This window comes from Molossus molossus, unplaced genomic scaffold (genome assembly GCF_014108415.1).
Source record: "Molossus molossus isolate mMolMol1 unplaced genomic scaffold, mMolMol1.p scaffold_m16_p_21, whole genome shotgun sequence".
Lineage (NCBI taxonomy): Eukaryota > Metazoa > Chordata > Mammalia > Chiroptera > Molossidae > Molossus > Molossus molossus.
The window spans coordinates 2444311-2469633 of record NW_023425357.1 but is presented as its reverse complement, the minus strand read 5'-3'; the positions used below and the strand labels follow the sequence as shown (position 1 = coordinate 2469633).

General features: G+C 59.7%; 3 protein-coding genes across 4 annotated transcripts; 2 read left to right on the top strand and 1 right to left on the bottom strand.

Moving 5' to 3' along the window:
- Positions 1-337: 337 nt before the first annotated feature.
- Positions 338-6614, bottom strand: LOC118638403 (uncharacterized protein C19orf85-like). Its single transcript, XM_036274189.1, has 2 exons — positions 6442-6614; positions 338-794 (listed from the first exon to the last, which is right to left on the bottom strand). Exons 1-2 carry the CDS (start codon positions 6612-6614, stop codon positions 338-340), a joined length of 630 nt encoding a protein of 209 aa, XP_036130082.1.
- A 9002-nt stretch (positions 6615-15616) lies between these two features.
- Positions 15617-24392, top strand: NAT14 (N-acetyltransferase 14 (putative)). Of its 2 annotated transcripts, none has more exons than XM_036276053.1 (3): positions 15617-15668; positions 22603-22709; positions 23340-24392. In XM_036276053.1, exons 2-3 carry the CDS (start codon positions 22638-22640, stop codon positions 23886-23888), a joined length of 621 nt encoding a protein of 206 aa, XP_036131946.1. In that variant the 5' UTR covers positions 15617-15668; positions 22603-22637; the 3' UTR covers positions 23889-24392. The 2 variants fall into 2 exon arrangements, with proteins under 2 accessions (XP_036131946.1, XP_036131945.1); XM_036276052.1 differs by lacking the exon at positions 15617-15668 and adding an exon at positions 22169-22229.
- Positions 17465-21309, top strand: ZNF628 (zinc finger protein 628). The gene is made up of 2 exons (XM_036274928.1): positions 17465-17471; positions 18061-21309. The coding sequence occupies exons 1-2, from the start codon at positions 17465-17467 to the stop codon at positions 21222-21224; spliced, it is 3171 nt and encodes a 1056-aa protein (XP_036130821.1). The 3' UTR covers positions 21225-21309.
- Positions 24393-25323: the final 931 nt, after the last annotated feature.

Sequence of the window (25323 nt, the reverse complement as noted above, 5' to 3'; positions counted from 1 at the left end):
TATTCACCGCTGAAGCCTCAGCATGGAGTAGGTGCTCAATGCATCTTTGAGAATAAATGAGATGAGACCAGACATTAGGCAGAGATGAGCCAGGGTGACAGGGGACTCTGAGGAGAGGGGGCTGGGAAGAATAAAGGGAGAAGGTGGGGGAGAGAGAGAGAACACGAGGAGGCCAGCCTGGAAGAGGTGGAGTGAGGCCCTGGGCTCAGGTAGGAGTGTGGGCTGGGGTCATTTTCCCAGAAGTTGCCAGAAGAGTTGGGGGGAGCTCCTGGCAGAGGGTGAGGTCAGAGGGATGCCTCTGGTTTATCCCGGGCCTGAGCTGGGTTGTGATTGGGTGTCATGGGAAGCAGGTCCCCCATCCCTCAGGGACCCCCTGAAAATGGTGAGCACAAGGTATCTCCCACCTGCCCACCCAGGCCCCCTCAGGAGCCAAGAGCTCATTTCCTCCTCCCAGGGCATGCTGGGGCAGGGGCATGGGATCATGGGAATGAAGGGCCTGCCTGAGGTCTGGCTGGCCCACTGCGTGATGGGGCAGGTCATAGGGCACTGAGGGATGCTCTGGGGTCAGTGCGATGCTATCAAAGAGGTCCAGGGTGGAGGCCTCCAGTGCAGCGAGGCTCAAGCTGGGGCCTGCATGGGGTGCCTCAGTGGGGGCCACAGCCCGGGCCACCCCCAGGAAGGGGGATGGAGGTGGTGGGGGTGGTCTTTGAGGCGATGGTCTCCGCGGAGGCACCTCCTGGGAAAGGATGGACAGGGCCAGGCGCTGGGTGGCAGCCTCGATCCTGGCAAACTGCCTGTGGAGAGACGGGCATCAGCTGGGTGACCGTGACAGCGTCCCTGTCTTTCATCCCGGAAGTGATTTGTCCCTCCTTGCCCTCCTCATTTTTCCTCTCTAAGCTGGTCTCCCTGCCCCGGGTCCACTTCTTGAGCCCGACAATTCAGTATTTGCGACTCTATCAGGAGGGACGCTCTGGACAGCCGTGGGGTTCGTGCACCAACAGGGCGTCTCGTCCAACACCAGGCACATTTTTTGACGTTTAGATGTATTATGACCGCGTTCAAATATAAAACAGTAAAAAGGAAAGGATGCCTTTAAAAACTTCTTTCACGCAGCACGGCCAGTGTGGCTCAGTGGTTGAGCAGCAACCCCTGCACCAAGAGGTTGCCGGTTCCCAGACAGGGCACATGCCCAGGTTGTGGGCACGATCCCCGGTGGGGGGCATGCAGGAGGCGGCCAATTGATGTTCTCTCTCATCCATTTTTTTTTTTTTTTTTTTTAATCCTCACCCGAGGACATTTTTGCATTTATCTTCAGGTGGAGTGGGAGGGAGAGAGGGAGGAAGAGAGAGAGAGAAACATCAATGTGAGAGAGACACATCAAGTGGTTGCCACCCACACGCCCGCAACCAGGGTTGAGGACAAACTGCAACCTATGTGCCCTTAGTGGGAACCGAACCCAGGACTCTCTGGTCTGTGGGCTGACGCTCTAACCGCTGAGCCAAACTGGCCAGGGCTCTCATCAATGTTTTTATCTCTCTCTCCCACTCCCTTCCTCTCTCTCTCTAAAATCAATAAAGAATAGAAATTTTGCCCTGGCCAGTTTGGCTCAGCGATTAGAGTGTTGGCCCGTGGTCCAGAGAGACCCAGGTTTTGTTCCCGCTCAGGGCATGTACTTCGGTTGCAGTTTGTCCCCGCCCCTGGTTGGTTGTGCGAGTGGCAGCCACTCAATGTGTCCCTTTCACGTCGATGTTTCTCTCTCTCTCTCTCTTCCTCTCTCTCCTTCCCACTCTATCTGAATAATAAATGGAAAAAAATGTCCTCGGGTGAGGATAAAAAAAAATACAAAAATTTTTTTCCTTTTTCTTTTTCTTTTTTTTCTCAGATGGAGTAGGAGGGAGAGAGCGAGGAAGAGAGAGAAACATCGATGTGAAAGGGACGCATCGAGTGGCTGCCACCCACACGATCCCAACCAGGGCCAGGGACAAATTGCAACCGTGGTACATGCCCTTCGCGGGAACCGAACCCAGGTCTCTCTGGACTGCAGGCCGACGTTCCACCCACTGAGCCAAACCGGCCAGGGCAAGAAAAGAAATTTTTTTTTAAACAATAAAAAGAGCCCTGGCCGGTTGGCTCAGCGGTTAGAGCGTCGGCCTGCGGTCCTGAGAGACCCGGGTTCGGTTCCCGCTAAGTGCGCGTACCTCGGTTGCAGTTTGTCCCCGGCCCTGGTTGGTTGTGCGGGTGGCAGCCACTCGATGTGTTCCTTTCACATCGATGTTTCTCTCTCTCTCTCTCTGTTCCTCTCTCTCCCTCCCACTCTACCTGAACAAAAAATGGAAAAATGTCCTCGGGTGAGGATAAAAAAAAATAAAACAATAAAAAGAGCAAATAAGTAAAACAATAAAAAGAGCAAACAATAAAACAAATAAAAGAGGTTTGGCTCAGCGGTTGGAGCGTTGGCCTGCAGACCAGAGAGTCCCGGGTTCGGTTCCCACTAGAGGCATGTACCAAAAAGTAAATGAGTAAATGAAAAGATCTCTCATACAGATGTGCGCTGTGGGCTAGCAGTACGTCTATCACAGTGATGCCCTGTGGGTTCTGCTTCCTCTTAGCCTTGACTCCAAGGTGGAGGCACCCAGTGCAGCGAGGCTCAAGCTGGGGCCTGCATGGGGTGACCCTACTGAACGACAGTTCGGAATCTGCTCACCACTGAGCACCTCCACCCTCCGCTAACTGGAGTCTCCAGCTCCTCCCGCCTGGATGAGGGACTGCTCTCCCCCCTGACAATTCTAATGGGTCGCACAAGTCCCGATGGGCTGAACCGTGACCCCCTGAAATCCACATGTTGACTTCCTAACCCCAGTACTTCAGAATGTGATTGTATTTGGAGACGGGGTTTTCTAAGCGGCGATGAAGTTAAAATGATGTCGTTAGGGTGGTTCCTAGCCCAGTGGGCCTGGTGTCAGGACACAGAGGGAGAACGGTGTGAGGACACGGGGCACCTGCCCACAGCTTGATCTCAAACTTCCGGCCTGCAGCCTGGTGCGAGAGCAAATGTCCATTGTGCAAGCCGCCCGGTCTGGGGTGTTTCATTACGGCCGTTCTGGCAAAGTAATGCCCAAGCATAACGCGCGCGAAGGCAGTGAGACCCACAGTTAGCAGCCGTGGGACCTCATTGAAGGAAAGTTCAGAAATCGGCTAATCAGAGGGGCAAAGAGAGCGATCAGGTGGCGGCTGATGGGAAGGAGCAGCAGTGAGCCTGGGGGCAGGGGACGCTCTGTCCCTGGATCCCAGGGTCAGTCGCGGTCATAGGTTCCCTTTGAGAAAGTTCCCCCCTGTCTTCACACTGTCAGTGTGTGTGCTGTTTTTGCATGTGTGTGCATCTTCCACGAACACATACCCGATAGTGTGTAATTCTCCTGAAAGGAAATGTTCAGAACAGGGAAATCCCTGGAGACAGAGAGCCGATGAGTATTTGCCAAGCGCGGAGGGGAAGGGAAGGGGAAGGGACTGGTAATGGGTACAGGGTCCCCTGGGGGTGATAAGAATGTTCTGGAGCCAGATGGAGGTGATGTTGCAAAACACTGTGAATGCACGAAATGCCACTGGATTGTTCACTGTAAATGGTTGAAGTGGAGAATGTTGGCCCGGCCGGTGGGGCTCAGTGGTTGAGCATTGACCTCTGCACCAGGAGGTCGATGGTCTGATTCCCAGCCAGGGCACACGTCCAGGTTGTGGGCCAAATCCCCAGCAGGGGACATGCAGGAGGCGGCCAATCGATGTTCTCTCTCATCAATGTTTCTGTCTCTCTCTACCTCTCCCTTTTTCTCTCTCTAAAAATCAAGAAAGAAAAAACAAATAGCCCAGCCGGTGTGGCTCAGTGGTTGAGTGTCGAACCCATGCACCAAGAAGTCACCAGTTCAATTCCCGGTCAGGGCATATGCCCAGGTTGTGGGCCAAATCCCCAGGGTGGGGGGGAAGCATGCGGGAGGCAGCCAATCGATGTCCTCTCTCATCAATGTTTCTATTTCTCTCTCTAAAATCAATAAAGGAAAAAAATTAAAAATAAATAAATAAAAGCATTTACAAAAATGTAAATACATAACAAAATAAAAGAAAAATAAAAAAGAAAAATATTTAAATAAATAAAGTGGAAAATGTTTTGTTCTGTGTATTTTGCCACAAGAAAAAAATATATATATATATATATATATGACTCTTAAGTAAATTAGTGAGAGCTGTGACTCTGACACCGTCTTTTTGTTGTTGTTAATCTTCACCTGAGGACATTTTTTCCATTGATTTTTACCGAGGGAGAGAAGGAGAGAGGGAGGGAGGAAGGGAGAGACAGAGAGACAGAGACAGAGAGACAGAGACAGAGGGAGAGGGTTAAGATTCACAACCTTGTACGCTATGTACAGCCCCCGACTTGAACAAACTAAGCACAGATACCATTAGGGCTGAAGAGCCATGACATTTGCAATGTGCTTTAAACTATTTAAAAAACGCAGATGAAAGAAAAATGCTAAGATGAATCTCAGTGATGGTATGTGTGTGAGTGGCCATCAGGTTGGGGTTCTCCACAGAACTCCTGGAGCCCTTGTGAAAACACGGGGCCCCCACCCCTGAGTTTCTGGTTCTGCAGATCTGATTTGGGGTCTGAGAATCAACCTATCTTTCTTTCTTCTTTCTCTCAACCGAGGACATTTTTCCATTTTTTGTTCAGAGAGAACCTGAGTTCTATTCTGTCCCAGCCAGAGAGGAAGAGAGAGAGAGAGAAACATCGATGTGAAAGGGACACATCGAGTGGCTGCCATCCGCACAACCAACCAGGGCCGAGGACAAACTGCAACCGAGGTACATGCCCTTAGCGGGAACCGAACCCGGGTCTCTCTGGACCGCAGGCCGACGCTCTAACCGCTGAGCCAAACCAGCCAGAGCAGAATCTGTGTTTCTGACATGTCCCCAGTCAGGTGCTGAGGTGTGATGCCCTGGTCTAGGGACCCCCTTTGAGAACCTCTGCAACAGACAACTGCCTTGTCGTGCTGTCTCTGGGAGTGTGACTGGGGACCTCTACTCCTTGGGGTCTCTGCTCAGGCCTGCCGCGCCTCACACTCCCCCCCCCCCAGCCCACCTGTGCTCTCCCCTCACCCAGCGACAGTAACCATTGCTTGAGCACTTGCCGTATGCCAGGAACACTGCATGTGCAAAGGCCCACCGTCTGAGGGACAGAGAGCTAGATGGGAGCAGGGGTTGATGGGGCCAAGCCTTTGTTGTGAGGGCAATGGGGAGCCATGGGAGGCCCTGGAGCAGGAGAGGGGCCAAATGTGGCCTGTGGGTTAGAAAGTCCTGTCTGGGAACAGCAAGTTCCTCTCTGCCTTTGAAAAGCCCCACAGCCGGACCTGGCTCTGGCCCCCACCCTGGTCCGAGCTGCCATCACCCCTCTCCTGATCTCTCCCTTCCACCCCTGCCCCCTACACAGTCTGTTCTCCTCTCAGCAGCCAGAGGGATTCTCTCAGGTCCGCTCAGAGCTGAGGTCCCTCCGGAGGCCCACGAGGTCTCCGATCAGGTCCCTGACAATTTTTTATTTTTTTTTAATTCTCACCTGAGGCTATTTTCCCATTTATTGTCAGATAGAATGGGAGGGAGGGGTAGAGAGAGACAAACATCGATGTGTCTCTCGCACATCGACTGGCTGCCTGCTGCATGGTCCCCTCAGCCCAGGTATGTGCCCTTGACCAGAATCGAACCTGCAACCCCAGTCGGTGGGCCAAGGCTCTAACCCTCTAACCGCTGAGCCAGGGCAGGTCCCTGACTCTTTCAAGCCCTAGTCCCGCCCCCCCACCTTCCACTGTTCCTGCTCAGGCCTTTGCACTCGCTGTGCCCTGGGAACACCCCCCTCAGCCACCCACAGGGCTCCTTCCCAGTGTGCCCCAGGCCCCAGGCCCCCGCTCAGCTGTGCACCTCCCCAGGGACACCTGACCTAAAGCGCCAGCCCTTCCCCAGCACACCCTCCACGCACTGACCACCTCCTAGCATCCCCGGTCATTTAAAACATCGAACCGAAATGTGCGTAACTTAAAATGAGCCATTGTGAAGCGCACAGTTCGGCGGTGGTTCACACATTTGCAATGTTGGGCAACCCCCCCCAAATGTTGGGAAACCCTGTCCTCAGGAGCAATCGCGTCCCCCAGCTCCTGCCAGCCACCGATCTGCTTCCTGGGGCTGTGGGTTGGCCGGTTCTTGTTTTCAAGCTTCATCCACATTGTGGCGTCACATGTACCATTTGCTGGCTGGCAAAGGCTGGGGGTGTGCTCTGCTGTGCCCCGTGCTGGGTCTCCGGCCGGGCGGTTGACGCGGAGTGTTGACTGCATCCAGCCCTGGAGGCCACAGACCTGGGGCTGCAGCCCCTCCCCGCCCCTCCCCCTGCCCCTGCCCCTTCACCTGCAGATCTGGTTGTGCAGGAACCTCCTGTGGTTGGGTCTCCTCTTGGGGGGCCGGGTCCGCCGGGGGTGCAAGGTGCGCAGCATGTGGACGGCTGCCCCGCTCACAAAGGCACACAGCTCCCGGGGGCTGGGCTCGGAGACTCCAGCGGCTGTGGGGGCCCCGGGGTGCATGGCCTGGGTGACCTGGGGGCAACGTTCCGCTATATTCCTGTTGATCAGAAAGCAGCCCCCCAAATCTGTGAGGAGAGAGGGGCAGCCAGGGCTGAGGGCTGGCTCGGGGCTGCGGAGGAGGACGATGGGGGACGGCCTTTGGGAGGGGCAGCTGGACTCTGGACAGAAGGGGGCATAGGGCTCCCAGAATTGGGCGCTACCTTGTCCTGTGCCCTCCTGGTCCCTGCGACCTGGGAGCTGGACCCCGAGGTTTGAGGGACAGTAGGTGGGGGCTGATATATGAAGGCAGGGGGTGGGCTGGGGAGGGGGCTTTCTGTGCACCCCAGGGACCCAATTAGCACATAGTTGGACCTGGGATATGGTCAGGGTGGCGCAGGTGGGGGGCAGGGAAATAGTGCCTGGAGATTGCCAATTAAGGTGACAAAGGCCTCCGCTGGGATGCGAGGCCAGGAGCTGAGTCAACCGCAGCGGTTAGCGTTGAGGGCCCTTAATTGGAGGGGGGGGGCGGTGGGAGGCTTGGGTGCAGGCCGGGAGGGAGGGGGACACAGCACGAGAGCCTCACAGCTGCCATGTCTTCCTGCCTCCCTCTGCCCCAGGCCCAGCATCCTGGGGAAACTGAGGCCCAGAGAGGGGCTCATTGTGCCCAAGGTCTCCAGCCACCAGGAATACTCGACTTCGTGGGGTTTGACCCCTACACCCTGCATTTCACGCCAAAGCGCAGCCAGTGAGCGGAGAGAAGGGAGGGGCACTGCAGACTGGGCCTGGTGGTTCGGGTGGGTGGCGCTGGGGGCTGTTTCGGGCTCAGTCTGGCTGTGGCCGGAGGGGAGGAGAAAACACGGGGCTCAGTTTCCCCTGAGGCATTTTGCTGAGGGACTCGGGTCCCTAGTGTTTGGGGAGGCAGAGAATGGCTGGGCTGGCAGGTGGAGGGGCTGACCCCCGGGGCTCGGAGGGCAGTGGGGTCCTCTCCTCTGGCGGGTTGGCCAAGTGTGCTGGCTAGTGGCCAGGGCCCTCGGCGTTGCAGGGAGGGGACTGCTGGAGGTGTACGAGTGTCCTATGGCTGTAGTAACAACCTAGTGGCTGAAAGAATGCTCCTGCAGCCTGGCCCGTGTGGCTCAGTGGGTCGAGCACCGTCACATGGACTGAAAGGGCCTGTTGGGTTCCCGGACAGGGCACGTGCCCAGGTTGCCTGCTTGATCTCCAGTAGGGGGCGTGCAGGAAGGCGACCCATTCATGTTACTCTCTCTCTAAAAAATCAATAAAGACATATTGGAAAAAAAAAAAAAAGACTGCTCCTTCACTCTCTCGTGGTTCTGCAGGTCAGGAGTCCAGGTGGGTCCTGTGGGTTAAAATCAAGGTGTTTCCTCTGGAGGCTCCAAGGGGAGACGGGAGGTTGCTTTCTCCAGCTTCTAGAGGCACCCAGTTCCTTGGCTGGTGGCCCTTCCTCCATCTTCACATCGGGTCATCCGACCTCTGCCTCCATCATCCCATGTCCTCCTCTGACTCGGAACATCCTGCCTCCCTCTTATGAGGATGACCCTGGGGGCCCCTGGGTCACCAGGATCGCCTCGTCCACTTGACAGCCTGCACTGAGACACACCTGCAAAGCTCCTTTCCCATGGACGGCGACACATTCACGGTTCCTGTGGGTTAGGACCTGAGTGTCCTTGGGGGCTGGTGTTCAGCCTCCGCAGGCGAGGAGAGGAGGCGGCAGAGAGACAGAACAGTAAGGACATGTCCAGGGGCAGGCCCCCGGTGCCCAGGCCACTCGCTGAGGTCAGGGTGCACAGTCACCCGAAGTCACAGCGGCAGAGCTGGGACGCCACCCGCGTGGGGGGAAGAGGACCAGGAAGGGCTTCCTGAAAGCTCTCACTGTCGCGAGCTACTAAAGGGTCCTGTTTCTACGTATCCTCACCATCCATCTGCCCTACGAGACCCTGCCGATTAGCAGCAGCACATTATGAAGGGACTATGGTGGGAAACCGGGGCTGGCTGGGACAGAAGGGAACTCGGGTTCCCTCTGAAACGACAGCCGCTGGGTGTGAACATGCCGCGGCCACACCAACACGTGGAACGTGGTGAAATGAAAAGCAGTACAGCCTGGCCCTGGCCGCTTTGGGTCAGCGGTTAGAGCGTCGGCCCGCGGACCAGAGAGTCCCAGGCTCGGTTCCCGATAGGGGCATGTATCTCCGTTGTAGTTTGTCTCCGGCCCCTATTGGGGTCGTGTGGGTGGCAACCACTCAATGTGTCTCTCTCACATCAATGTTTCTCTCTCTCTCTTCCTCCTTCTCTCCCTCCCGCTCCATCTCAAGAGAAATGCAAAACACCAAAACAAAAACAATACAGCCTGGCCCTGGCCGCTTTGGCTCAGCGGTTAGAGCGTCAGCCCGTGGACCAGAGAGTCCCAGGTTCGGTTCCCGATAGGGGCATGTATCTCCGTTGTAGTTTGTCTCCGGCCCCTATTGGGGTCGTGTGGGTGGCAACCACTCAATGTGTCTCTCTCACATCAATTTTTCTCTCTCTCTTCCTCCTTTCTCCCTCCCGCTCCATCTCAAGAGAAATGCAAAACACAAAAACAAAAACAATACAGCCTGCTCAGTGGTTAGCGCGCTGGCCCTCACACCAGAAGGTCAAGGGTTCGATTCCCGATCAAGGGCATAAACCTGGGTTGCAGTTTCGACCCCTGGTCTCAGTCAGGGCCTGTGTGTGGGAGGCAACCAATTGATGTCTCTCTCTCTCTCCCTCCCATCCACTCTTTAAAAACCAATGGAAAAAGCCCTGGCAGGTTTGGCTCAGTGGTAGAGCGTTGGCCCGGGTTCGATTCTGGTCAACAGCATGTACCTCGGTTGCAGTTTGTCTCTGGCCCTGGTTGGGGTCGTGCAGGAGGCAACCAATTGATGTGTCCTCATGTCGATGTTTCTCTCTCTCTCTCCCTTTCTCTCCCGCCCACTCTATCTGAGGATAAAGAGAAAAATATCCTCGGGTGAGGATTAAAAAAAAAAAGTATCAATGGAAAAATATCCTAGGGGGGGAGGATTAACAACCACCACCAAAAATAAAATGGAAAAATAAAAATAAAAACAATACATCCCACTGTGTGGAGACCCCCTGTCTGATTTGAGCCTCAGGGACCTCGGTGGTAAAGCTGGGGTAAGAAGGCAGCACAGGGGGAAACCGAGGCTCCCTGACGCCACGCTCACAGAACAAGTAAGTGGCAAAGCCGGGGTTTGAGCCTGGTCCGTAGGGGCCCTGGAACCGCACCCTTTCGGGCCAGGCCTGCTCCCGGCAGCAGCACTGCCCAGGGCCAGCTGCAGGCAGCCAGCGATGTCACCAGAAGTCTAGTTACCTGTGGGCATGTGGGGGCTGCAAAAGGCAGTGAGACCAGACACCCAGGGGCACCCTCCCTTGCCCAGTACCACCCGTGCACGTGCACCACGTAGCCTCCTGGGAGGACAGGGCAGCCCTGAGCACAGGCTGGGGCACCTGGCCTGTCGGCCTAGGTGCCTCCAGGGGCCCCAGCCCCTCGCCTCCAGTACTCTGCGGCTTGGCCTCTCCGCCATCACTGTCTTCAGTCAGATGTGGGCTCTCCATCTCCCTGGAGCCCTCCCCCGGGCTTTTCTGTCCCTCCTCTGGAGTTCTCTCCTCCTCCCTCTCTGACCACACTCCTCACCTTCCATGCTTCCCGGCCTTTCTCAGCCTCTGTGTGTGTCTTTTTGCCTGTGAACGTGCCTGTCTCTCCCAATCTGTCTGTCTTGGCCGGGCAGGCCGGGCCGGTGCTAGGTCTCCTGTCCTGTTGCTCTCAGGCCTGGAAGGGAAGGTCCCAGCGCTCTTGGCAATGGGCTGGGGGGAGTGAACCCCCTCACCTCTGGAGGATTGGAGGTCAGGCCCCGAGGACAGGCAAGGGGTCGCCACCGCGTGGCTCCAGGACAGGCTCCAATCGGCCAGCAGGAGCCAGGGGCAGTATCCCCTGGCCGGGTCTGGGCCCGCCCAGGCCGAGCCTGCAACACAGCCGGGGCCACCGGCCCTGCAGGCTGTGACCTGGGACGCTCCACCAGGGGGCGCCAACACCCCGGGCGGGCGCTGGGAGGCCCGGCGCCGCGTGGGTGGCCGCACTTCGGGCCCTTCTCCTGCCGTCTCCGGCTTGTTAAGAATCACCCACAGCTGGGGCCGCCCCGCTCTGGGGTTTGTTGAAGACCTGCCCCTGCAGGCAGCAGAAGGTACCCACAGGCTCCTTTCCGCTATCCCAGTGCTGGCCACGGGGGGCAGCATTTAGTCATATCAGCAAATATTGATGGAGCACCTACTGTGTGTAGAGACTGAGGGTGCACTTGTGAGCAAGACAAGTCCCGTCTGAACCTGCAGGAGTCAGGGAGGGAGACCTATGCACAAGGAAATCCCAGCTGCGGACGGGTCGTGAAGGTGCTGACCGCGCAGGAGGTTGGAGGCTGGGTGGGGGAGGGGTACTGCTTCAGACGGAGAAGCCCTGACAATTGTCCTACAACCTGAGCAGGAGAGGTGTCGGCCAGGAGCCTCCCAGGCAGAGGGCACAGTGGGTGCAAAGGTCCTGAGGCAGGAGCAGGCTTGACTGGAGTGAGAGAGGGAGCCACGGGAAAAGCTGAGGTCAGAGAAGTGAACAGGGCCCAGACCTACAGGGCTTTGCAGGCTAGGGAAGGGTTGGGTTATGAGGGCAGGAGTGAAGGGAAGCCATGGGGGTGTGGGCGGAGATAGTGCCCAGACCCTATGGCCCTGCCCCCAGCCTCCTCTATAGGCCTCACTGCACCCGGAATGGGAGAACCCACTCCTAAGTCCCCTTCCAATCTGTGGAGGGGAAACTGAGGTGTCAGGACCAGCCAGAAGCCGGGACAAGGCTTGTCCCTCCCTGCCTCCGCCCTGCTCAGCTGCTCCTTCTCTCACGCAGTCCCACATGGACCGTTTGTATTGCAAAGATCTCCAGGTGGCAGGTTCCTGTTGTCCCCACCTCAGAACTCAGAGGGGCCAGCCTTGTCATGCTTGTTTGCCACCTTTTCTTCTGAGACCCAATGTGAATGGATGGGAGACTCGGTCTTTAGAGAGGTAATTAAGGTGAAATGAGGTTATTGGGGCGGGACCCGGTCCAGTCTGACTGGTGTCCTTATTAGAAGAGGTTAGAACACACACATACACACACACACACACACACACACACACACCCAGACAGCTGTGCACACCCATGAGAGAGGCCTGGGGAGGAAGCAGCCCTGCTGGACTTCTAGTGTCCAGAAATGAGAGAACAGAAGCTTCTGTTGCTTAATCCCCTGGCCTGTGGCACTTTGTTACAGCTGGAGCTGATGAATTCAAGTGCGCTAGTTATTCCGTATAACAAAAGGCCACAGATACAGTGGCGACACCAGACAGGAATTCTCTCCCAGTTCCTGTGGCTCAGGAGTAGTGCACCACAGCTCAGCCGGGCCCTCTGCGCAGGGCCGCACAGGCTGCATCAGGTGTTGGCTGGGGCTGGGGCCTCACCTGAAGTCAGGCCCCCTTCCACAGTCACGTGGCCGAACTCACATCCTCGCATCTTGGATCTCATGGAGGCTGTGTCTTCAGGGCCAGCAGGAGAATCACTGAGGCTTCCCATCTCTGCCCACCAGGCCTAATTTCAAAGAGCTCAACTGATTAGATCAGTCCCACCCAGGCAAATCTTCCTGCATTAGTCAAGGTTCTCCAGAGAAACAGAACCAATAGGATCTATATGTATCTAGGTCTATACTCATATATCTATATGTAGTGAGACAGGTGTTATATATATGATATTACATATATAAAAAGATCTGTTATAAAGTATTGGCTCTGTGATTACGAAGAAGTCCCAAGCCAGGTCAGCCAGTGGTGTAGTTCCAAGGCCTGAGAACCAGATTGCCCACTGTGTAGACCGCAGTCCAGGTCTGAAGGCCTGAGCCCTCAGGAGCGCCAAGGACAGGCAGAGATCAACGTCCCTGCTCAAGTAGTCAGGCAGAGAATGAATTCAACCTTCCCCACCTTTTTGTTCTACTTGCACCCTCGCCTGCTCAGATGAGGCCCACCCACAATAGTGCTTTACTCAGTCCACCAACTCAAATGCTAAACTCTTCCGGAAACACCCAGAAATCATGTTTAACCAGAAACCTGGCCATCCTGCGGCCCAGCCAGGTTGACACATAAAACGAAGCGCTGCATTTCTTTGAGATCAATCAAGGTCAACTGAGTAGGAGCCTCGACTGCACCTGCCAAGATCCCTTCACCTGTGTCGTAGAACATAACCTGCTGCAGGAGGGATGGCCATGGTACCACGGGCCTGCCCAGCTGAAGAAAAGGCATTCGTTATACTAGGGCACAGCCCACTGGGGAGCAGCATAGAAGGTGGGGGCCATTCTTGGGGAGGAGATTTGGTGTGTGTCTTGTCTGTGGCCACGTTTTTGTACTTAAAACAGAGGGGCCTGTGTTCCCTGTGAACTGTGCTCCTCCGACTCCGTGCCCGGGCAGCTCCATGGGCCCTTGACCATGCGTGTATGTGAGACCCACCAGAGAAGCCTTGCATGGGGGCTGGCTCTGGAGTGGGTTACTCTCCCATTGACATGGCTTCCTGGTTACAGGAAGTTGCATTATTTCCTGGCTCTGTGCCTGGCAGAGAGATTTCAGAAGGCCTCTATTTACCCAGTGAACTGGGGATGACACCCCTTCCATGTGGAGAGGCTTGGGAGCCCCAGAGATATCAGAAAGGTGCACCTTCAGCCTATGGGGGGCTGGCCCCAAGGTTCCCTTCCCCTGGGGTGGCTGGCAGCATAACTCAGGACTCTCTTGCCCTTGCCCACCCTTGCTTCAAGTACATCTCTGCTCTCTCTACTACTCTTGTGTGAAAAAGGATATTTTATTTTTAGTTTCTGGCCCCAGATACTTCCTCTGGGCACCCCTCTTCTTTAGTGACCGCAGGCTGTGCCCTCACCAAGGCAACAGTGTCCCAAACCAGAATCAAACATCCACTGCAGAGGGAAGGGAGGTGGATTCAGGGGTTCGAGTACCTAGGGGCCAGGAGCATGGGTGGGGGCACGTGAATGGGACCTACCCACCCTGTGATCCAAGAGGCAGGGCACAGAATCTGGTCCTGGCTGGGCTCCCTTGGAGCTGGACAATCCCAGAAGCTGGGGACATATCACCTATGCAGTACACGAAGTGGCTAAGAGAATTGGCTTAACGGGCGTAACAAGGGCTGGGACTTTGCCTCTCTTACCTCCCCCAAAACACCTGGGATGAGCAGGTAAAAGGGAGTTGGCTGGGGCTCCTTTCACTACTGCAGGGTCCCCAGTGGCCTGAGGCAAGGGGTGGGTGCGGGCTACGTAGCTCTGGGCCACCCCTGCCCATAGCCAACTGGGCAGCACATTCCACATCCACACCCCTATGGGGCTTGGGGTCCTCCCTCCATCTGGGAGGCAACTTTAGGGGTCAGGGCCTAGTGTGTTGGGCAGCCTCAGATGCTGGTGGGGTTGGACCCCAGGGGGCAGGGGTCTACCTCCCAGCTCTACCTCTGGTGCCTGCCTCTCCTGACTTGCCCTCTTCACCCCTCAGTAGCTCAGGTTGCCCCTCCCAGTGCCTCCAGCACCCTCCTTTCTGGTGGGGGAAGTAGGAGCTGTAAAAACGCACTCATTCAGCCCTGGCAGGTTTGGCTCCGCAGTTAAAGCGTCAGCCTGCGGTCCAGAGAGACCCAGGTTCAGTTCCCACTGAGGGCACGTACCTCAGTTGCAGTTTGTCCCCAGGACCCACCGATGTTTTTCTCTCTCTCCCCCTCCCACTCTATCTGAACAAAAAATGGAAAAATGTCTTCGGGTGAGGATTAAAAAAACAAAACAGAACACTCATTTAGCAGAGTACCTCCTGCTTCTGACCAGGCCCCTTACTGGTTGTTGGTGGCAAAGACAGACTTTCCCCTGCTGTCATGAAACACAGATGAGTGCCACTGAGCATGTAATGGGACACCCACCTAACATAGAGGGCTTTCTGGTAGTGCCTTCTGGTCTAAGCAACAGCATGTGGAGTGGCCCTCTGGCTGAAGGGGAGGCCTTGGAGCAGTGGTTGTCACCAGAGGCCAGGTGGCCACGTCTGGAGACAGCTGTCCTAAGGCGTGGGGCGGGGGAGCGGCGGAGAGGGGGTGCTCTTGGCCCTTCTGAGTGGAGGCCAGGGATGCTGCTGACCACCGTACAACGCACAGCAAAGGCAGATCAAGCCGAATGTCACTAACGCCCTGGTCGAGAAACCCTGTGTTGCATGACCTGCAGAGAAGCCAGCGTGGCTGGAAGGCCCAGGCCGGCAGGGACTGAGCGTGGAAAGCAGGGAGAAGGCTCGGTCCCCGTGCTCTGAGCAATGCAGGGCCCGGCTCCCACACAACTGTACGTGTGCACGTGTGACCTCCACGGGCAGCGACCCCTGCGCTCGGTTCAGGCTCAGGAAAGGGAGCCCCAGGGCCTGGGCGTGGGGACCAGGCCACAAGTGACCACACCCCTGGTGGGCGAGGCCTGCTGGAGCCGCACCACCGGAGAGGGTCTCTATCGCAGACCAAGAGTCAAGACTAATAAAGGGATCCACGCCAATAAAAACCATCCATTCTCTAAAATAAAAATAAAAAATACTAGCAAAAGGGAACGTGCGTTCCCACATCCAGACCCCGCGTTTCCCGGCTTTGAGCTGACCCCCCACGACCGCCGCCAGAACCCGACGGTCGGCCTCCGGGGAGAACTACAACTCCCAGGATGCCCCGCGCCCTGGAAGCCGGGGGAGCGCCGTGGCGGCCAGAGGCCAACGGGCGGGGCAGGGACGGGGGAGCGCACGTGGCGTCGTGACGCACCGACGACGACGTCGGGGTTTGTGTGCGCGAGTGGCCGCTGATAAAGGTTGGGTGCCTCGCGCCGGGGGCCGTTGGGAGGGAGCGTGCCCCCGCCCCCCTCCCCGGCCCCCACTCCTGCACCGCCGTCGCCGCGGCCCCGCCTTCCCGTCGGCCCCCGCGGGAAGGCTCTGGGTCTCCGTTCGTTCCCCGGGTCGGGGCCGCAGGTGAGAGACCGGAGGGGTGGGGTGGGGGGAGGGACCGGAGGGCGGAGACGTTGGGGAAGCGGCGAGCGTGAAACCGGAAGGGATGCCTTAAAGGGAAGGGCGCTACTTCACCTCCGACTTTTATGGGCCGGGTCGACTCCGCCCTCTTAAAGGGCAAAGGGCTGCTGTTAGAGGGGCGGGGCGGGTTCGCCAGTCTTCGGGAGCTTCCCTCTTTCACCCCCCTAAAAATGAGTTATCTCCTTAAAAGACGGTGTCCCAGACATTTGTGGAAAAGGCTTATGAACCCAGGTGGCTTCAAGGCAGCCCCTAGTTTAGCTCAACAACGGTGGAGATGGGGGTGCAGCAGGAGCACCTTCTTAAAGGGGAAGTCGGGCCTGATGGAAGGGTGTGGTTGGCCTTTTGGAAGGGGTGCTCTTTATTGGATTAGATGGGTCTGGACTCTTCCAGAGCAGGATGCTCAGCCTCTGAAAGGCACGCGCGGCTTCCTGGGATAACTGTCTGTTAAAAGGACTTGTTTACATTTTAAAGGGGACGCTCATCTCTTCAAAGGGGATTTAATGATCTGTCCAGAGGGAACGCCCAGACTTCGTTGAGTCAAGATAACATTTACTGAGTACTCTGTGCCAGGGCTTAATCTAGGAGCTGGGATGAAACAGTGAATGAGGGATCTAGTGGGTAGGGGCCGGGGATGCTGCTAAACACCCTCTAGTGCGGGGCACAGCCCCCTGGACACTGGTCCAGCCCCAGATCACAACAGTGCTGAGGTTGGGAAACCCTGATTCTAAAGTAGGTTAGAAGGTGATACACACTATGGAGAAAGCAAAAGGCCATGAGTGGGGCTGGGGGAGGAGGACCTGGTTGCCAGTTCTGAGGTGGAAGGGGTTGGGTATTGACAGCAGTTTTGAGTTGCTTTAATGCAGAGGGGTGGAGAGAACTAGGCTGTAGCTGGAGGGATGAAGGTTTGTTTTTCTTTTAAAGATGGGAGACATTGCCCAGCTGGTGTGGCTCAGTGATTGAGCGTTGACCCATGCACCAAGAGGTCAAGGGTTTGATTCCCAGGCGGTCAAGGCACATGCCCAGGTTGTGGGCCTGATCCCCAGTGGGGGTCATGCAGGAGGCGGCCAGTCGATGTTCTCTCATTGATATCTCTCTCTCTCCCTCTCACTTCCTCTCTCTCTAAAATCAATAAAGAAAAATTATTAAAAAAATAATAATAATGGGAGACATAGCTTGTGGGTACACTGATGGGAGCAGTCCAGGAGATGAGAAACATTGCTGTAGGCTGGAGTTCAGGGTCCATGGGCCCAGAGGCAAGTGGTAGGAGGGGACAGTTCAGGTTTCTCAGCCTAAGCAGCACTGGCTTTGGACTGCTGTGGGGCCCTGTCCCGTGCACTGCAGGGTGTGGGCAGTGTCCCTGGCCTACTAGCTGCCAGGAGCACCTGCCCCTCCAGTGACAGCCTCACAACCAGAACAGTCTGCAGACATTTTCTTATGTCCCCTGGGGCAGGGGGGATCTTATTTGCCCCATGGAGAACCACTGGTGCAGTGGTTGGAACATAGTAACGTTCTCTTCTGATTGCTTTTATTTTTTTCAATGCCGAGGGTCACCTGGTGAGAGCAGGAGGGGAAAGGAGAGAGGTTTGAAGAGGGAAAAACATGCAAGTGTCAGCTGGGGAGTGAATGGACCAGAGAAATGTGGATAAGCAGCGCGGGCTGGTGGGCTGAGCTCTGCAATCCACAGGCATGAGTGCAAAGGGAGACCGAAGCCCAGCAGTTTCCCGTCACCCCCAGCCCTTATGCTGGGTAAGGGGAAGTGAGGACTCAGATGGAGGCCGGGATCTAGTAGAGTTGAGGGAATTTGGGTCAGGCTACCAAGAGGGAGCCTGCGAGCAGAGTGGGTGGCAGTGGAGAGTGGGACGCTCACAGGGGCTTCAGTTACAGTAGAGGTGTTGAGGCAGGGGGAGGATGTGTCTTTTCAGGGAGAGGGGTCAAGGGTTGGAAGCCAGGGTGCTGAAGAGACCCTGGCCTTTTTCAAGGACACTGCCCATCTTCAGAGCATAGCCCTCAGGCCAGGCCCAGACTCCGGGAGGAGACGGCTGACCTCCCAAGGCTGGTGACCCTCTTGTTCCAATTTGCTGGGAGTTTTAGCATCTGAAGTCTTGCATCCTGGGGCAAACCCAGACCATTGGAGGCCCTAATCCTGAGGGAGGCTTCTGCGCTAAGGGTGGGCTGGGGAGGTGCCCCTGCCTCTGAAAGGGCAGCGTATGGGTTTGGGGTTGAGATGAGAGAGAGAGAGAGAGAGAGAGAGAGAGAGAGAGAGAGAGAGTGTGTGTGTGTGTGTGTGTGTGTGGAGGGGAGCGCCACCCTCTCCTGACCCAGAATCCCCCCCCAGGTGTGATGGTCGGCTCCCACGCTGACATGGCGCCGGCCTCCACCGCGGAGGGCACCGGGGAGAAGCCGGGCTCTGCGGCCCCGGCCCCTGCCGCCCAGTACGAGTGTGGGGAGTGTGGCAAGTCCTTCCGCTGGTCCTCCCGGCTCCTGCACCACCAGCGCACACACACAGGCGAGCGGCCCTACAAGTGCCCCGACTGCCCCAAGGCCTTCAAGGGCTCATCAGCCCTGCTCTACCACCAGCGGGGCCACACGGGTGAACGCCCCTACCAGTGTCCCGACTGCCCAAAGGCCTTCAAGCGCTCGTCGCTGCTGCAGATCCACCGTAGTGTGCACACCGGCCTGCGGGCCTTTACCTGTGGCCAGTGCGGCCTGGCCTTCAAGTGGTCGTCGCACTACCAGTACCACCTGCGTCAGCACACGGGCGAGCGGCCTTACCCATGCCCCGACTGCCCCAAGGCATTCAAGAACTCGTCCAGCCTGCGGCGCCACCGCCACGTGCACACGGGGGAGCGGCCCTACACCTGCAGCGTCTGCGGGAAGAGCTTCACCCAGAGCACCAACCTGCGGCAGCACCAGCGCGTGCACACGGGCGAGCGGCCCTTCCGCTGCCCGCTCTGCCCCAAGACCTTCACGCACTCGTCCAACCTGCTGCTGCACCAGCGCACCCACGGCGCCGCCCCCGCCGCTGCCTCTGCACCTCCGCCGCCGCCGCCGCCGCCGCCACCGCGGGAGCCTGCCAAGGTCTTCACTGACACCTACCTGCAGCCGCACCTGCACTCCCCCAGCCCGTCGGCGCCCCCGCCCCCCGCGCCCCCGCCCGTGGTGCCCGAGCTCTTTCTGGCAGCCGCGGAGACCACAGTGGAGCTGGTGTACCGCTGCGACGGCTGCGAGCTGGGCTTTGGCAGCGAGGAGCTGCTGCTGGAGCACCAGCCCTGCCCTGGCCCCGAGGCGGTGCCCGTGCCCCAGGACGCGCCTCCAGAAACGCCCAAGGCCGCCCCACCGGCTCCGGCCCCGCAGGCACAGCCGCCTCCTGCCACTGCCACCATCCCCAGTTTCGCCTGCCTTCCCTGTGGGAAGTCCTTCCGGACGGTGGCCGGACTCTCCCGCCACCAGCACAGCCACGGGGCAGCCGGCGGGCAGGCGTTCCGCTGCGGCAGCTGTGACGGTGCCTTCCCGCAGCTAGCCAGCCTCCTGGCGCATCAGCAGTGCCACGTGGAGGAGGCGGCGGCCGGGCGCCCGCCCCCACAGGCCGAGGCCGCCGAGGTCACCTGCCCGCAGGAACCGCTGGTCCCCGCTGTCCCAGCCCCGCAGCCACCAGCGCCTACGCCTGCGCCCGCCTCGGCCGAGCGGCCCTACAAGTGTGCGGAGTGCGGCAAGGCCTTCAAGGGCTCGTCAGGGCTGCGCTACCACCTGCGGGACCACACGGGCGAGCGGCCCTACCAGTGCGGTGAGTGCGGCAAGGCCTTCAAGCGCTCGTCGCTGCTGGCCATCCACCAGCGCGTGCACACGGGCCTGCGCGCCTTCACCTGCGGCCAGTGCGGCCTGACCTTCAAGTGGTCGTCGCACTACCAGTACCACCTGCGGCTGCACACGGGCGAGCGGCCCTACGCCTGCGGGGAGTGCGGCAAGGCCTTCCGCAACACGTCGTGCCTGCGCCGCCACCGCCACGTGCACACGGGCGAGCGGCCGCACGCCTGCAGCGTCTGCGGCAAGAGCTTCGCACAGACCTCCAACCTGCGGCAGCACCAGCGCGTGCACACGGGCGAGCGGCCCTTCCGCTGCCCGCTCTGCCCCAAGACCTTCACGCACTCGTCCAACCTGCTGCTGCACCAGCGCACCCACTCGGCCGAGCGCCCCTTCGCCTGCCCCATCTGCAGCCGCAGCTTCGTCATGGCCGCCTACCTGCAGCGGCACCTGAGGACGCATGCCCCAGCCACCCCTGCTACCCCGGCCACCGGACCCCCAGCCCCTGCTCCGTTGGCTGCTGCTCCAGCCCCACCGGCCACTCAAGATGTACACGTGCTCCCCCACCTCCAGGCTACGCTTTCCCTAGAGGTGGCAGGGGGCCCGGCCCAGGCCCCACCCCTGGCCTCAGCATCCCCCAACTCTCAGACGTTCCTCTTGGTACAGACTGCCCAGGGCCTCCAGCTAATCCCCAGCAGTGTGCAGCCCCCTACGCCTCCACCGCCCCCTGCACCCCCCAAGCTCATTCTGTTGCCCTCCTCCAGTACTGGTGGTGGGGGCAGCCGGGCCAGGCAGGGCCTGCGGGCAGTAGGGAAGGCTGGTCAGGGGACTGGCTTAGTCTGGCTGCCAGGCCCTGGGGGACTGGGGGTGCAGGGAGGGGGCAACGCTGGGGCTAATGGAGCAGGGCAAAGCCTCATCCTTCTGCAGAATGTGGGCAGTGGGGAGGTGGGGCCACCGGAAGTTAGCGGGGTCCAGCTCCAGCCCCTCCGGCCAGCCCCAGAGGTGACCGCAGTTCAGCTCCAGCCAGCGCAGGAAGTGACCACGGTCCAGCTCCAGCCAGCACAGGAAGTGACCACGGTCCAGCTCCAGCCAGCACAGGAGGTGACCACGGTCCAGCTCCAGCCTGTGGCAGGCCAGCTGTCCAATCCCAGTGGGGGAGCCGTGACTACTGAGGCCCCCAACCTGCTGGTAGTTCAGAGTGGGGCAGCGGAGGAATTGCTGGCGGGCTCTGGCACGGGGGAGCCGGGTGATGGTGAGGCCACCGCGGGTGTGGTCCAGGATGTGCTCTTTGAGACGCTGCAGACGGATGAGGGATTGCAGAGCGTCCTGGTACTCAGTGGGGCAGATGGGGAGCAGACCCAGCTGTGTGTACAGGAGGTGGAGGCCCTCCCCTCGGGGCTGGCCGAGCCGCCTGCCCCCGGGCCTCCTGGACAGAAACTGCTCATCATCCGCAGCGCCCCGGCCACCGAGCTGCTGGAGAACAGCAGTGTTGGGGGAGGTGCGACCACACTGCAGCTGCTGGCCCCACCGCCGCCCAGCCCAGCCTCTGCCCCTGCCGGCATCCCTGCGGCTCCTGCCTCCCAGATGGTGCAAGTGGTCCCCTCTGCAGCCGCACCGGGCGCCATGGCCTCGCAGGGCCTACCCTCTATTCAGATTGTCCAGACTCTGCCTGCAGTCCAGCTGGTGCACACATTTTGAGAAGAACCACTGGTACTTCTTCCCGCCCCCACACAGGCCCCGACTCCCTGTCCGCCTGGCCTGGGCTGGGGGCAGGAGTAGTGCAGGCAGGGCTCGCTAATAAAAACCGGAGTCCCGCTCTCCCAGGTTGTTTTATTGGGGGAGGGGCACTGTCATGGCCACAGTCACCGCTTGGGAGTCTGGAGTCTAATCTCTTGCCTCCCTCTTCGCAGGGGACTTGCTCTGTTTACCCTGGCTGGTGTGGCTCATGAGGTGGGTCTTGGGTTCGATTTCCGGTCAAGGTTCAACGCCCCCACCTCCGTCGGAGACGCGATGAGTCACATTGTGTTTCTGTTTCTCCCTCCCTCCCACTCTTTCTAAAAATTAATGGGGAAAAATATCCTCAGGTGAAGATTTAAAAAACGGGGGATGCAGTGGTCACTAGATGGGGCGGCGGTGGAATCTAGAATCCTTGTCTGCAGTTAGTCACCCCACACATCCCCTCGTCTGAACAGTGGGTGGGAGCAATGCTTGTCCGAAGGTCACCGAGCACGGAAGTTTGGGGCGGAGGTCCCTAGGGTGCGCGAGCTAGTGGGCTTAGGATGGTGACGCAGCCCGCGGCCAGAGCCCCGGTACCAATGAGAATTGGCCCGCCCCCACCCCCACACTCAAGTTGCTTAGCAACCAGTAAACGTCGGGAAGAGCGTGCGCTCCACGGGCTGGTAAGGACCGCTCCCCGCCCCCACGCCGCCGGTGTTTGCCCCGGTCGTCCCAGGGGTCCCCTTTCCCCATCGCCCTTTCTACCCGTACCCCATCCCGCAGAGGCAGAGTCTCCGCGCCCTGCTTTAGCTGCCGCGCAGCCCCGCACGCCAGGGAGCTTGGCAACAGTTGCTAAGGTCCAGTGTAGGTACTGCCCCACCCCCAACGTGCGTGTGTCTGACGTCACTTCCGCCGGCGACCCCCTTTCCCACCCTGCCCCCCTCCACCTTGTCAAAGGATCAGGGCGACCCGCAAGAGTGTTTGCAGGTCCTTGTCCTGCGGCGACTGTGGGAGAGGGGCGCCGGGGCGTGGGGAGCGGGTCCGCGCCCTGGGGGGGGGCGGGGGCCTCTCGCCGACCCCCCAGAGCAGCCCCGGAGCCTGGGAGGGGGCCCCGTGTTGCCTGGTGTTGGCGTCCACACGGCCTTTAGGGGCAGATAAGTGAACCCCACAGGGTGGGGGTGCAGGATCCCGGGAGACGTTAGGAAGGTCGCTGGGTGGAGGGCAGCCTGTCCTACAGCCTTGGGGGTCCCCCGAGCGTCCTCAATGCCCTCATCTGGGACGCGCGACTGCTGATCGCCACCCCTGGGGCGCCGGGCCAGCAGAGGCGCCTTCCTGATGCTGACCTGCTTGTTTTCCCCAGGTGCACGCCTGCTCCCTGGGGGCGCGGGGGCTGCCATGGCCCCCAGCCACCTGTCGGTGCGGGAGATGAGGGAAGACGAGCGGCCCCTGGTGCTGGAGATGCTGAAGGTGAGGGCTGCCGGGGGCACCAGAGAGCCGGGGGCGGGGCGGCTTCCGCCACTGCCTGAGCCTGAGCCAGCCCGCCCCAGGCAGCCCTCCTCCCCTCCCTTCTGCCCGGGCCCCTCTCCCGCCAGTGCGTCCGCCTCCCGTGCCTCAGGGTCCGGAAGGGTTAACACTGGAGCGCTGGGGGGGACTCTGCCTCTGACCCCCACTCTTCAGAGCCCAGTCCCAGGGGCCTCAGCCTGCCTCCAGACTCGCCTCTTGCTGTCCGGGGCATGCCCGCTTTCTGGCCTGGGGGCAGTCCCCGGTCTGTCCCCACCTCAGCCTTCCCTGGTGCCTCCTGCCCGTCCCGCTCCTGAGTTGGGTGTCCCCAGAGCTCCTGATTTCTTCAGTCACTCACTCACTCACTCACGCAAAGCGCAGTGCGCCAGATGTGTCTGTCGGTGCCTAGAGCAGATGTGGCCCCGGCCGCCTGTCCCTCTGCCACAGGCCCCGGCACACTGCTGTCCCTTCTCCTTCCGGAGCTCCCACCCCGGGTCTCTCCTGAACAGGACCCCTCTCCTGGTCCCCGGTGCCCACGGGGGCCCTAGTGTAACGGAAGGCCAGGTCCCCAGCTCTGACTACCCCTGCTACCCACAGGCTGGCGTGAAGGACATGGAGAACCGAGTGGCCCTCCACGCCCTGACACGGCCGCCCACCCTGCTCCTGCTGGCCGCAGCCAGCAGTGGCCTGCGCTTCATCCTGGCTTCCTTTGCCCTGGCCCTCCTCCTGCCGGTGTTCCTGGCCGTGGTGGCCATGAAGCTGGGCCTGCGGGCCCGGTGGGGCTCGCTGCCTCCGTCCGGTGGCCTGGGGGGGCCCTGGGTGGCAGTGCGTGGCTCAGGGGACGTGTGTGGGGTCCTGGCCCTGGCTCTGGGCTCCAACACTGGGGGCGGGCCCCGGGTCACCCGCCTTTCTGTCTGCCGCTGGCACCGCCGCCAAGGCGTGGGCAGGCGGCTCCTGGCCTTTGCAGAGTCCCGGGCAAGAGCCTGGGCAGCCGGGGTGGGGGAGCCCCGGGCCCGCCTCGTGGTCCCCGTGGCTGTGGCAGCTTGGGGCGTGGCAGGGATGCTGGAGGGCTGCGGCTACCAGGCTGAGGGGAGCTGGGGCTGCATGGGCTACACGCTGGTGAGGGAGTTCAGCAAGGACCTGTGACTCCAACCTGAGCACCTACTGTGTGCGGGCACATTCACATCCCGTGCGAATCCTCAGCCCACCCAGGGCCCAGAAACTCAGGCCTGCCGAGGGCAAGAGACCGCACTGCAGTCAGGCCTGTCTGTAGCGTGTGCACTTGTCAGAGGTCAGCCTGTCCAGCCTCCTGCCTCGGGGTCTGCCTCTCTCACTGCAGAGTCTGCACCTTCTGTGCTCCCGGCCTGGGAGAGAAGAGGGTGGGGGAGAGGAGGCTGAGCAAGTTCCACCTCCAAGGGGACTTGGGGCAGGGGCACCCCAAATTTGGACAAGGCCCCTGCGAATGGGGTGGGGTTTGATGCCTGTGCTTGAAGGGGGTGAGTCTGGAGCCAGAGCCGATGAGCTGAGCCTCTGCAGGGGAGCTTTGTCTCCCAGGGAGCCCTGGCGGTAGGGGGAGCACAGGGCTGCCCAGCGCCCCGCCCTGGGGGAAGGTGGGAGCCTAGCGGTCCGCCAGACCCATCTGGTTTTTTACACCCGATTGTTAATAAAGCCTGAAACTGCTCTACGCCCGCCTCCCTCTCTCTGATGCCTTTTCCAGTCTGTCTCCGAACCCCCCCTTCTGTCTGGCTCCTCCTTCCCCTGAGTTGACATTAATTGTCGGTGGGGGTGCTGGCCTGGGAGAAGGGGAGGTGATGAGCTCACAGCAGCTCCCCCCTAGCCAGCCGGCTGACTCACGCTCCCCATTACCGAAGTTTTCCGCCTCCCAGCTGCCTGGTGCAGAGTGTGTGAGTGTGCAGTCAGTCGCCTTCCCGCCCAGGCCTCGACCTTCCGTCTGCCCATCCACCACCCCAGTTCCCTTGGGGGTGTTACCAGAAAGGGGCAAATAAGTTCAACCTCTTCTCCCTGAGATGGGAGCTGTGCATCCGACTCTAGGCAGGGGAATGGGGAGAGGGGGTTTCTCAGCCTCCTTTCCCGATCCAGGAAGTCCTTCCTGGTGTCTGGCTGGAAGCCCTCTTGCTGCTGAGCCGTGATCCCCAAGCCCAGCAACTCCTGTGAATCCAGCCTCCAGCCCCTCCACCCTGCTCCCACCACACTTCCCTTGTTGGAGAAGAGAGCAGGCAGATGGGTGGGCACCCTGCCCACACGACCTCCACTGGCCTCCACGTGCGCCCGGCGTGTCCCTTCCCTGAGCCTGCCGCCCCTAAGCATCTCTGCGCCCGCCCAGCGAGCCTGGCGGCTCTGTGTGGGTGTTTGCAGTTGGACACCCTCCTTCCCTCCCACAACCCCCCTTCCTTCCCAGGCCTCAGCCTCAGCCGCCGGCCAGCCCCCTCCCCGCCCCCCCTCCTGTCCCCTGCTGCCTCCTCGGCAGCCTCTCTTGATCCTGGCAAAGCATATCCAGCTCCTGCCTGCTCCTCCCGGGTCCAGGGCGCCTTAGCAGGCGCACCCCCTTCCTCCTTCCAGT

What these genes read in the sequence shown, in the direction of transcription:
- NAT14 (XM_036276053.1), top strand. Translation starts at nt 22,638, where the DNA reads ATGGCCCCCAGCCACCTGTCGGTGCGGGAGATGAGGGAAGACGAGCGG. An exon ending in TGGTGCTGGAGATGCTGAAG is followed by an intron (nt 22,710 to 23,339) that starts GTGAGGGCTGCC and finishes TGCTACCCACAG; the next exon opens with GCTGGCGTGAAGGACATGGA.
- LOC118638403 (XM_036274189.1), bottom strand. Translation starts at nt 6,614, where the DNA reads ATGCACCCCGGGGCCCCCACAGCCGCTGGAGTCTCCGAGCCCAGCCCC. An exon ending in CTGCACAACCAGATCTGCAG is followed by an intron (nt 795 to 6,441) that starts GTGAAGGGGCAG and finishes GTCTCTCCACAG; the next exon opens with GCAGTTTGCCAGGATCGAGG.